This window comes from Pogona vitticeps, chromosome 2 (genome assembly GCF_051106095.1).
Source record: "Pogona vitticeps strain Pit_001003342236 chromosome 2, PviZW2.1, whole genome shotgun sequence".
NCBI classification, from domain to species: domain Eukaryota; kingdom Metazoa; phylum Chordata; class Lepidosauria; order Squamata; family Agamidae; genus Pogona; species Pogona vitticeps.
This window is the reverse complement of record NC_135784.1, coordinates 91,266,975-91,279,700: the sequence shown is the minus strand read 5'-3', so window position 1 is coordinate 91,279,700 and position 12,726 is coordinate 91,266,975. Positions and strand designations below refer to the sequence as shown.

The window sequence follows — 12,726 nt, the reverse complement described above, 5'->3', positions numbered from 1 at the left end:
AAACCCATGTTATTTACATCTATGTGCAAATATAATTGACGTTTATTTGTTTGAATTTCTACCCTGTGATATATTCCACGCGCTCAAGAGGGTTTACAGCGGTGGAGAAGATGTGTGTCAATCACCTAGGAAGCAAACACTATGGGGCAGGAGTTTAAAGACTCCGTTCCCAAGATCACTGGGGTGGATTAGCGCCTTTAGCTCTGGTTGAATCATACTTCTTTAACTCAAGTTTCCAGAACCAGATCCTATTCTTGTTAATGTCAGCCTCCCTTGTTCACTGACATCCCTGATAAACACAACAACGAAACCCAGGCTTGTTCACTGCTTCACCTCCAGTAGAGAAGGCAGCTCGCTTTCTGAAGGGAAGGGGTTGGGGGTGGAATAAGTACATTTCATGTTCGTAAAGCTTTTATTTATTATTATTTTTAAAAATCCACATAAATACTTCTCATGGCAAACCTGTTCTCTGAGCAAGTGGTCATACAGATTTGAGGTAGAAAACCCGGTACAGGAAATGTATCAAATGCACCCATTTAGGTAGTTTAAATACATCCAAAAATAAAACATAAAATCATCGACATTCGGAGTGGAGAGGTGGTGGGAGTGACAAGGAGGGAGAGAGGAGAGGGCCCAGATGTGTTGTGTTAATTTACATCAAAGGAAACAATAACGGGGGAGCACAATCCGGCCCGAGTGAAGCAGGCTGGCGTCCTACAGATTCAGCAGGGAAGGATTTACTCTCCGTGGGCTTAAAAACCCTCCACCTGAAATCCGTGGATTTTTAAAAAGTGCTCGACTACTGCTGGATCGTGGCCAGTATCTCCACAGCCGCGCGGCGTCACAGAGGACCCGAAGGAGAACAGCCGACTCCTGGGTCCTGTTAGCATTCTCCCTCCAGCAGACTTCGCATTCCCGACTCCAGCCCTCACCTCCTCCGCCATCAGGATCAAAATCGACTCCCAGGACCAGGTTCCAAAGCCCAAGTCAAACGGATTTCCTTCTAAGGAACTTCTGTTAAGAGGGCTGGTGAGCATAAGGCGAGGACGGAAGAAAGTGAACCTATAGCCCGGCGGTAAGACGGAGAGGCAGGACAGCAAAGGCCAGCCTTCCCGAGTAGCTCCAGACTCGAACCGAATCCTAAATGCCCAACCGACTGGATCCGATTTAACCCGGGCGGGCGACTGAGGCGGGTGGCTTCTCCCGGAGGAGTCGCGTTGGTCTCTTTGGGAGGGAAGGCCTCCAGGGCTGCCTAAGCTCCGAGTGCCCCTGAAATCAGAGGGGCGGACTTGGGGGGGGGGGGCAGGCGGGGGCACCTGGTTGAAGCGGAGTGTTTTCGAAGGAATTGGAAATTTGTTACCTCCCTCGGCCTTCATCGGAACAGAAGTGAGCGCCTGCTAAGCATATCCGGTGAAACGAATGGGGAAAGTGGGGGCGGGGGGGGGGGGGAAGAGTACTTAACAGGGTCCGGATCCTGCACAACGGGGAGGGTTTATTTCTCCAGCTCTCACGTGAAACCTATCGTTCCCCACCAGCGCGCATCCTCGCCGCCAGCAAAGCATCCCGTCTCTCAGAGGGACTGACTTTCGGAGTCAGCCCTGGTCAGGATCGGGCTCTGAGGTCACCGCATTTACACGAACTCCCTCCACGGGCGAAAAGGGAAAGGAACCGAGACCCGGTGAGCGGGGAGATGTTCAAACAGCCCCCCCCGTACGCAGCTACACTTGAAGTCAGTTGGGGTCTGCCCTCCAAGTGCGTGTGACCCCCCCACGCTCGTCTGTAACCAAGTTTTTTTAAGGAGGCGGCGTGGGACTCGGAAGATTTCCGCGGGAGCGGATCCCCACTCAGCCTCCTAACCAGCCTCTTCCCCCGGGCTGGAAAGCTCACTCCCAACTCCCGGCTCCCGAATCGGGGTCTTTTTGTTCCTTTCGAAACCCACCCACCCATTTCCTTGTGCAACACGAGTTCGGTTTCGGCGGGCCGTACAGGTGCACCCAGACGCACACTCACACAGCCACACGCGCGCTTTAAACCCCGCGCCGATCTCTGCGACGCGAAGGACCCCCTGGCAACAGGGACACATTCCGACACACGCGTCCAGCGCGAATCTGAGGAGCGGCGGCGGCGTCTGTCGTCCCCGCGGGCTTCCCAGGCAGGCAGGCAGGCGAGGGCGTCCACCTCCTCGGATCAAGCGATCCAGTGGCTCGTGGGGGGGTTGGGAGAAAGTGTGTGTGTGTGTGTGTGTGTGTGTGTGTGTGTGTGTGTGTGTGTGTGTGTGTGTGTGTGTGTGTGTGTGTGTGTGTGTGTGTGTGTGTGTGTGTGTGTGTGTGTGTGTGTGTGTGTGTGTGTGTGTGTGTGTGTGTGTGTTCCCCCTGCCCGGGTTTTAAGGCGCGATGTCCTGCCACCCGGCTGTCTCTGGACTCGCCGCCCTCCTCAATCTCCCGCAACCTCCACATTGCACATGATCCTTTCCGGAGAGAGCAGATCGCCCGGCGGAAACCGACAGCCAGCCAACGAGAAGACGGGGGTGGGGGGGTGGCAGACGGCAGATCTCTTCCTCGGAGAACTGGGGGTCGGAGTGGGGGAGGATCGGGGGGGGTCGGGGATCCTGGACCCCTCCTCCGGCTGCCCCGCCGCGGTCGAGGAGTCCCTTCTCTCTCGCCTTGAAACTCCGGGTGTCATTGATTGAGTTCCAGCGCCCAGACCTGCTGAGGCCAGCCAGTCCTGCCTTTAAGCCTTTTTTCTCCTTGGCCTAAAGAGTGAGAATACGCCTCGGGTTGCTGCAGGAATGAGCACAGAGACAAAGGGTGTGGGGAGCGGGCATGGCGGGGAGGGAGGGGAGGAAAGAAAACAGAAAAGGAGAGAAATTATTACCGTTGAACAAAAAGATCGCCTTCGCTTACACCACCGTGGTGGATATTTTCCCCGGCCAAAAATCCGTTCCATCACATAATAATCACAACCTTAATCATAATCTTAAGAGCTGCAGATCGAATAAGGCCGATGCTCGAGTAAAAGGAGTTCGCTTGCCCTACGTCAGCTTTAGGTCTTACACCTAAAGAGGTCGAGATCTTGGACATGAACGCACAATACACTCACACCTACAAGGCCAGACCGTCTGTGGTTGTGGGTTTGTTTTCGATTGTGGGTTTATCGTGGACGGAGGAAGACCCGTGGGGAAGGGCGACAAGAACCACGCAGACGCCTGCACGGATGAAGTGAGCCGCAGCAAAGGGAAAGTTTAGGCCGAATAAAAACGAGCAGTCTTGAGGTGTCACATAAGATTCTAGGTTTTCCTGCAACGCGGCAAACCAGCCCCCACCCCCGCCCCCAAATTAAAATAGAGTGGGGCAAAGAGAAATCCAAACCAAAAGAAACGTGTAAGTGATAAATACTCTTATGAGTGGGGTTCGATCCCAACCCGGAGACAAGCAAAAGATGCGAAGGAAACTCGCCCTTTTCTGTACACACACACATCCGCTGTGCCCAGGGAGAAAACGCCTCCAGGAAGGGCCCCCGGAGTGTCCGTTGGCTGAAAGACGCCACTGTTTGTAAATTTCACGCGGGAGGTTGTAAATAAAACTCCGGAGTTGTTCATCTGTTTATGAGCATTAGATTATCAGGCAGAAGGCAATAAATTTTTGGCCTTTATTTGCAGATCTTTTATAAATAGCCCAGGCCGTGTTTTGGTAAATATAACTGAGCCCGCTACTAAATTACGTCCCTTATGAGCCTTTAATTGCCAGAAGTCGTTTCCGTTAAAAGTTTTCGGCAACCGGACTGAATAAATAATACGAAGTTTATACAGGCGCTGGAAAAACATAAACTCATAACTGTGCGGAAGCTTTTAAAAAAAAAAACCCTTATGCATTATTTCTAAGCAAACCACTTATATTTATTTTTCAGTCGCTTTTCCCCTTCTACTCAACCCTCAGTTTTTTGTTTTGCTTTTTTTTTTACTAGCGATCTCAAAGCGAAGAAATAAAATTGGGTCCAAGTCTCCCCCTTAAATAACACACACGCTGACACCCCCAACCGCCCCCACTTCATGCGGCTGCTGATGCAGACGGAATTCTAAAGGACGAATGCATATCGAGGCATAATTTTCAGGAAACAGTCAAAATTGATCTTGCAATGGATAGGGTTTTTTTTCCCCCAGCAACCAGAATAAGTACAACTGAATACCCGAATTCCCTGTCGATCGAATTTGGTTGATATTGTCTCGATATAAGGGAATTGACCCTCGCAATATTCTGAGTTGTAACGGTGTTAGTTTCCAGTATGTATATTAACAAGCGAAAATAATCAACATTAAAAAACCACACTCGAAGTGTTGCGGCACATTTACAAGAAACACTTTTACTTTAGTTTGAGCTTGCCTGGATTACCATCCGCTGCTTCAGAGGCAATGCAGTACAACGAAACTGTTAAGTCTTAGATACCACAGTACTTTGGTTTGAGACTTAATAAACTACAGGCTGGAGTTGACAGAACCAAACTGAACCTACTAGGTGCTTGAAGTTTTGTGGGGTTTTGTTTGTTTGTTTGTTTTTCTTTTTGCACCAGTACAGCTCTTTGTGAGAGCGGTGTTGGGGGGAACAAGAGACTTCACGCCGGTGTCACTGTATTCTATGCCCCTAAACTGGTACCATGGAAGACCTGATGCTAGCAGCTCCCAAATGCTCTGGATGTTGCCCCTTACTTGGTGGAAGTTATCTGGTATCTTTATTACTTGCACTGTGGTGCTCCTGAGACAAAGAAAGAAAGACTTCGGTTTGGTGGTGGTTGTGGGTTTTTCGGGCTCTTTGGCCGTGTTCTGAAGGTTGTTCCTCCCGACGTTTCGTCGGTCTCTGTGGCCGGCATCTTCAGAGGACTGAGCATGGACAGAGTTCCTACTCCAGTCCTCTGAAAATGCCGGCCACAGAGACTGGCAAAACGTTAGGAAGAACAACCTTCAGAACACGGCCAAAGAGCCCGAAAAACCCACAACAACCATTAGATCCCCGCCGTGAAAGCCTTCACGAATACTTCGGTTTGGGTTTTCTTAATTCATGTTGATGGCTCTAGAAATGAGCTGAAATGGCTAGCCAAATTCTCTCTTTCAGAAGGGCAGAAAGGCCCCCACAGTATCCCAAAGGGGAGGGGGACTGGGATCTTGCTCCCCCGCCCTGTCTAAGGGGTTTCCCCCTGCATTCCCGTTGCTCCAAATAAATGGTGGAGAACGGGACAGAACTGAGTGGATGCATTGCTTTTCTTCAAGGGGGTGGGCATCCCCATTCTCTACCTGGCTGTCTCCCCATCGATAACTCTAGATATCTATCCATCCACTCTCCTCTAACCAGCCATCTGAACAGAAATATAGTGGAAGGACCCAGAGGCCTCCTTGGTTTCATTCCGCTTAGATTTCAGCGACCAAGTACATAGTCCTGGAGACAGTAACATGGGACTTGGTCCCACGGAATAAAATGGGCCTGTCTTCTGAGCAGACCTGTCCAGCCCTACCTAAGCGGCAGCAGGCAGGCCTTGACTGAGTGATTTGACCTCTGGGCATACACCTACAGTATGTTCTTCCTCCCTGAAAAGCCCCCATGGAAGTCCTTATGGAGCTGTATTGAAACATGGTTTTGGGGTGGGGGTGGGAGGTGGACCTACACAACCGCCCCCCCACAAATCGGCAACTGGCATTGCACACATGTTGTTTACCTATTTCAAACTGATATTCTTAGTTTTACATTCTAACTTCTTTCCTTCTTTTCCAACGACCTGGCCTCCTGTCAATCCTTCCACAATATGCAACAGGTATACAAGCCATCTCCATGTAGTTAAAAACATGATTTAGTCTTTTCTGTCTTAAACTTCACTTTCTCAATAAATGTAGTTATTTTTTATTTTAACTGCATCGCATATGTTTTTATGGGTCCGCACTGGGACTGACCTCAGGGGGAATCTATGTTAAGGGAAGCACCCACTCTGCCAATACCCAACAAACGGGGCTTGAGGGTGGAGGGCAGGATTCCACCACCTAAAAAGCGAAGGTCTGTTGGAAAGAGGTCTGTCCAGTCTCTCCCCCCTTCTTCCTCACCTCCACACACCCCGAATTATTTAAAATTAATTTTCGCGACTGGAAAAAAGCTTGTGAAACCCTTTGCTAACCTCCACCCGACCAAGTTCTGCAGAATGACTGGCTTTCCGGGCCCTAGATTTCTTGGCCCCGGGAGACAGAAAAGTGTCTCAGAGGGGCGTGGGAGAAAATTCTGTACAGAACGCAACGAGCCCTGCCGAAAAATTTCGTCGCCTCAAATTCAGGCCGGATCTAAAAGCCTGTGACCCTTCCTAAACGTTGCTTTTTCTCGGACGGATTCCGACTCCCGCCTGTCCCATCACCCACGCTCCTTTCCATCCTGTACTTGCGCGGTCTTTGAGGGATGGCCCCCTGGTCCTGCCTCTCCCAGTGGGGCGCGGCCCCAAGGCAATCCCCGCTTCCCGAATGTATGGGGCTCCATTTCCCGCTGGAAATCGGGAGCCAGAGAAAGGGCCGCTGAGGCCCTCCTCGGCCAGGAGACGCGCCGCCCGCTCCAAACAAAAGGCGTCGGGCCTTCACGGAGCCCCAGCCTCGGCCCGAAGCGATCAAGGCGCTCGCCTACCCCCACCCCCACCCCCACCCCCAGGAGGCGTCGGCGGCAGGAGGACGGCCGCGAAGGCCGAGGCACCCGCGGAGAGAAGGGGGGGGGCTGCTGTTCGAAGTTGCAGCCAGCCAGCCAGCCATCCCATTCTTTCCTTCCCTCCCCCCCCCGCAGCCCCTTTTCTGTCCTCCTCTCTACTCTCAGCCACCTGTCCTGGGGTCCGTCCGTCTCCCCCCCCTCCCCCGTTTTCTTGTCTTCCTAGAGATCGGCTACAGGGCAAGACCTCGGCTTCTCCTTCACTCCAGGCGAGCGGCCTCTCCCTCGTGGATCGTGCCCTACGGACCCGTTCCCCCCCCCCCGGGCGGTCCCGCTCGGCGAGTTACAGGGGCGATCGGTTTCACAAGCCGTCCACGAGTTTCCTCTTCGCGGCTGTGGGCTCGAAGAAAGGGCATCATCCCCCGGGGGTGGCCTGATCCCCACAGCAGAGAGACAGGATGCCTCTCTTTAAACCCGCACTTCCGTGCATGTAGGGATGTTGATAAACAAACTCGCCCCCTTCCTGGACGGGGTTAATCCGAGCTCCAGGAAGGGCTGTCGGGGAATGGGGAAGAGGGCGGCCGGCCCCCTCGCCGCCGAGGCGCTGCTGCCAGGATCCCGCACAGCCACATCGTCTTCTCGGACCGCCTGCTCGTTCCCCGTGAGCGGTAACGCCAGGGTAACGGTGCCTCGCAGTGCATTTGGACGGCTCGCTCCCGGGGGCGCCGCCGCGATGCAGCCTGACGGGCAAGAGCAAGGCGGTCCTGGGTCCGCCTGAAGGGCGCCCGTCCGGCCAAACGGGCTCCGGAGCCGCCGACCCGTCCGTCCGACAGAGAGGCCTCGAGGGCAGCGCGTGTCCGGGCAGGTTTACTCACGCGGAGCCTCACCCGCAGACACACACTCCCCTCTCCCCCAGGTTCGTGCTTCCGGGCTGGGTGAAGATGGAGGCCCCCAAGGGGGTCCGGAGGGCCTGGGCCCGGATTCAAAGGCCGACCGGGAGGTGGTGGTGGTGTTTGTTGTTGTCCTTCCTATTTACAACTGAAGGGATCTGGTGGAATAATTCAAGGGAGGTATTTTAAACACGGATTTCCCACACACACACACATACACACACAAATAGCAAACCAATTCGAAACATTTTGCTGGCTGAGGAAACCCTGTCTCCCTTTAAAAAACATATTTTTAAAAGCCAATCCAGTTATTTTGGTGCCCGAGGCAGGAAATCCTACATCCCGCTGCCTCCCCTTTTCCTGGCACTAAAAGCACAGCACCAACCCATTAAATACTTTGCTGCCCTTTCTGCGCTCTGCTCAGAAACGTGTTTAGGGCTGGGGCTGCGGTCGACGGAGGGGGAATGGACGGCAGTCTTTCCCCGCCAGATGGCCTTTGGGTGTGGCAGGCTGCAAAAGTTATGCTGGCGAGGATGATGGGAGCTGTAGTTCCACCCTTCAGGAAGGGCACTGGCTTGGGAAAGGAGGGCAAAAATGAAAGAATCTGTCGCGTTTTGCTGAGGACGGTGGAGGCCTCAAGGCAGTTGGCCCTAGTAGGGAAGCCACAAAATCTTTTTTTTTTCTTTTTGGATGGCTGCAGAGGGCCAGTCACCTAAGATACATTTTGTGACCCCCAGGCCGCACCACAGCCTCTTGCACAGGATTCCCGTGGAATCCTGTGATCACACTGGCCAGGAGGCCAAATACCCTGCTAGCCCATGGACCCTAAACACCAATAGAGAAGGCTCTTCTGATGCCCCATAAGGGCCCTGTAACCCATGGGTGGGGAGGGGGACGACGACTATCCACCCCCTTAAAAAGCCGAGGGGAAGCAACCCAAGGTGGGCGTCACCAAGGACCGGCGGGTGACAGCCGTAGCAGTCCAGCAGTCCGGCACAATCGGAGACACTAGCTTGGGTGGGGCTCCTTTATGCCCAGCAAGCCGGGGGATGAGGGGGGATGAGGAAATACAAATGCTACAGGGATTTGTTTCTTCGTGTTTTTGTTGTTATGTTGCGGTCAAGTCACCTCTGACTTTATGGCAACCGTGTGTGAATGAAGGATCTCCGGAATATCCCACCCTCAGCAGCTTTATGTTTTTATGTTTCGAACTCACTTCTCCACTGTCCCTGCTGGGCAATGCCAAGGGGACCCCTTAACTGGGGGTTTCTGGGGGTTCTGCTTCCGCCCAAGGACACTCCGTTACCCTTTACTCCAAAAGGAACTGTGCCAATCTCAGAATCTGCAGCAATAGATTTTAGAGCCATCCAAGGATGTTACCAGCTGGGCATCTCTCTCTTTCTCCTCCCCTTCCTTGCCACCAACATGTCTAGCAGACATGTCATGCCACTTTCCCCTGTGCTCCTCCTAATCATCCATCTCCATCTGTTCACAAACCAGATAGAAAAGATGCTGCTTCTGAAGCTACATAGAAAGGACGGCCCTTCGCCCCAATCCTAATCCTACTTTATGGGGAGCGAAGGGCATCTATCTTATATGAGAAATCATACAGCAAAGCATTAAACCATTATCTTAAACCAGGACTGCATTAAGACATGCAGAGCCTTGGCTCAGAGCAAAACATAGAATTCCAATATTGTGAAAATTAGTGATTTAAAAAATATATATATAGTCATCATAATCTGAGGTCCTAAACTGTGTCTAAATCTAAATATGTGTCTAAATCTGTCTTTGTTCTGAGAAATAAATACCCTGGTTGCCCAATTCCAGCCCAAAATTTTCATAAGTTAGGGTGGTGGGACTGGATCAGCAGCGGATGCCAGTGGGCTGTAGACTGCAACCTTAGGTCTACACGTGGGATGGGATCCAGAGTTAATAATATTTAGTGGAGGCATAACTCCCTAATTTTAGACTCTGCACTTCATAGTTTTGCGGAACTCTGGCACTCTGGGCCTCCACTTATATTCCTGAATTCCTACAGTTATGCAGCACATAGTATTTCTTTTCTCCTCCAGACCTGGCTACACTGCCATTCCAGGCTTTGCAATCGTTTTTACATTCCTGGTATGTAACAACAAAATAAAGAAAAGACAATTTACCAACCAGGATTTTTTTTAAAGCAACACTCTGAGCACAAACAGCATTACCAGGAATCAAATGGGTGCTTGTTTCTGCTGTCTTGAAAATAAACACAGTGCTTTGTTGCATATGATAGATATATGGCTATAACGAAGATCTGGAACAGCGTTCACATCCAACTGGCCGCCTTGATAATAACTGTATTTATTATTTTTGTTACATACAGACGGGGAGAAACCAAGGATGCCCCAGCAGCTCCAAACTGGTGCCTGTGCTAATAGTGAGATGGTACAGTATTTTGGAACCACCACCATCTGAAGCTCTCTGGATGCTCATTTTAGGGGGCAGGTCCTAAACTGAGGGTTCAGGACTTGGCCCCAGAGGTCCAGCTCCTGCTGCACCAACGTTGCTTGGGGGGAGGGGGGACCCACTGGAATCAAAGGGACTTTGCTTCTTGAGTCAAACCAAAGTGAAGTTCCATTGATTAAAAGGCATGTCTAAATATCACCCAAGCCGGGGAAATTTTACTCTCTCCCTGAATTTGGGGGAGGCCCCCTTCCACTCTATGCTATTGATGTGGTTGGCTGGGCCCTCACGTGCCTCTGCAAGTAAATAGGAGGCACACATAAATAAGACAGTTTGAAAGAAGAAGGAAGGGGCAACTGGCTTCCAGTGCGAAGCCATACCTCTTCTTAGAGCCCATGTTCAGATGCCTCATGCAATAAAGAGATGTACCACCATCACCGCAACACACGCTATTTGGTTTTGACTCTGGGGTAAAGCTGCGTCTGGGCTGTTCCAATACAGGCTGATGATGGGGGCCCACTCGTCCAAATACAAGGAGAACAACGAAATGCCTCCTTGATTAAGCGGCTGCCTGATACCTTTGCCTCTTCGTTTAGTTTTCGTTGCTCATGGAGTGTGTGAGGCTATTTTGTGTGGCAGAGTCCACCCACTTTTGCGCAAGAGCTCCTAGGACAAGCATCATCATACACGCACACACCCCGAAAGCTCTGGGCTGCCTCTGCTCTGAAACTAAGCAAAGATGGAAGGCGAAGGATCCAACCCTGCGTGATATGGCCTGAAATTGTCGGGTTCCGTCTGGAGCACAATGTGTCTCTCTCCAGTGGTGTAAGGGTCCCCTTTTCTGATCGTTAGAGGGGGATCCCCTCCCCGCTCAGTGTTTAGGAGGAAGAAGCGCTCGGGTTGCTGAATTCTCCTGACGGGAAAAGTGCCTCTGAACTAGCACAGAGTTCCTCCACCAAACATCCCCACCTGAGTGCCAGGCCTCTTAAAGGGAGGATCAGCGTCCGCAAGCTTTCTTCCAGAGGGGCTTCCCGGCGATCCCTGCTAGCGATCCCCACACATGGGGATTGGCCCGCGGCTCGCCCGGCACCCCCATCCTGCCCTCCTCGCCCCCGGCCTCTGAGCCCATACAGAGGGCGCTTACCGGCTGCTCGCGCTTCCTCTTGCCGTCGCGGGGCTCGGCTTTCTTGAGCTCGGCCTTGAAGCCCTCGGCGGCGGGCCCGTCCTTGGCCAGCACCTCCATGAGGTAGGCGATGTAGCTGGTGGCCAGGCGCAGCGTCTTGATCTTGGAGAGCTTCGTGTCGGCCGGCACGTTGGGGATGCACTCGCGCAGCTCGGCGAAGGCGCTGTTCAGGCTCTCGGTGCGGCGGCGCTCCTTGCGGGGCCCGCCCGGCCCGGTCGAAGCGGCCCCCCGGCGTCTCCCCGGCGCCAGGCGCCCGCCCAGCTCCGGCGGGCTGCTCCCGTAGGACGAGGCCGGAGAGGCCGACGAGCCCATCCCGGCTGCCGCCGCCGCCGCCGCCGCCGCCGCGCACACCAGCTCCGGAGGGGGCGGCGGCGGGGGCGGCGGCGGGGGCGAGAGCTGGGCGGCCGCCGCGGCGCTCAGCAGCCAGCCCGGCGCGAAGGGTCGCTCGGCCCCCGCCGCTGCCGCTGCTGCCGCTGCAGGGAAGCATCGCGTCGGGGGCGGCGGCGGGGGCGGCGGGGGCGGCCCGAAGAGGAAGGGCTCGTGGAGCAGCGCGCCGTGGGGGTGATGGTGCGGGTGCGGGTGGGCCTGGTAGCCCCCGACCACGTTCATGGCGGCCCTGGCGGCAGCGGCGGCGCCCCCCGAGGCCCCGGCGCTAGGAAGCCATCGGCGGCGCTGGGCTGGGCTGGACTCGGCCCCGACGCGCGTCCAGACGTGCCTTCCCGCCTCTCCACCTCGCTGCCTGCCTGGCTGGCTTCAACCCTCCTTCTCTGGCCTCAGCCCCGCCGTTGGCCTTTATACAGCGGCGGGGCCTTTGATGTCACGCTGCGGGGGGGGCGGCGGTCGAGGAGGGGGAAGAGAAGGACCCGCCGGGGCGGGCGAGCAGGCAGGCCAGCACGGAGGCGGCGGACTGGCGGTGCCGTGTGTGTGTGTGTGTGTGTGTGTGCCGTGGGGCGGGCGGGCGGCAGGAAGAGCTGTGCCCGTGAGCCGATCGCTGGGACCCACTCTAAGAGCGTCCCCCAACACACACACACCCAGATCCGACCACGACCATCGCCGCCGCCATAGCCGTTTCCCTTTGGCCTGCAGGCCCTGGGCGAGGAGGGGTTCCCTCTGGGCTTCGGGGCTCAACGAGCGGACTCACCGCTGAAGTGCTGCGTTTTAATTGGTATATCCCTAATCGTCCTCGTTCTTCGCATCGCCAGCAAGATCGATCTTCCCTCCACCTAAGGAAAGGGTGCCTGGGAAGCCGCTGCCATCGGCGGGCCTTCCTGGGATCAAATATCGTGGGGCTCTGTGGGCCTTTGTGCCTAGGAAAGATGCGGGGCAAGGGGACCGCAAACCCCGGAAGGCGCACAGAGGAGAGGAATATGCGAGGGATCGGGCTGACAGGCTCCCTTCTTGCCCGGTTGAGTCTAAACCTGTATTTCGTGACCGTGGGAAAGACCCAAGATCACGAAATACAGGATCGAGCCGCCAAGTTGTTCCAGCTTCCTTTCCCTGAGGAAAGTTGATTCGAAGGAAGAGGGTTTGTTGAACCATCGCGACCTAA

The 12,726-nt window shown here is 54.2% G+C and overlaps 1 protein-coding gene across 1 annotated transcript; it reads right to left on the bottom strand.

The window, feature by feature from the left end:
• Nucleotides 1-393: 393 nt before the first annotated feature.
• HAND1 (heart and neural crest derivatives expressed 1) lies at nucleotides 394-12,128 on the bottom strand. Its single transcript, XM_020796940.3, has 2 exons — nucleotides 11,139-12,128; nucleotides 394-2,780 (listed from the first exon to the last, which is right to left on the bottom strand). Exons 1-2 carry the CDS (start codon nucleotides 11,784-11,786, stop codon nucleotides 2,679-2,681), a joined length of 750 nt encoding a protein of 249 aa, XP_020652599.3. The 5' UTR covers nucleotides 11,787-12,128; the 3' UTR covers nucleotides 394-2,678.
• Nucleotides 12,129-12,726: the final 598 nt, after the last annotated feature.

Coding starts and splice junctions, on each gene's coding strand:
- HAND1 (XM_020796940.3), bottom strand. CDS start 11,786: ATGAACGTGGTCGGGGGCTACCAGGCCCACCCGCACCCGCACCATCAC. Junction 2,781..11,138: donor AGAGGAAGCGCGAGCAGCCG/GTAAGCGCCCTC, acceptor TCATTCCTGCAG/CAACCCGAGGCGTATTCTCA.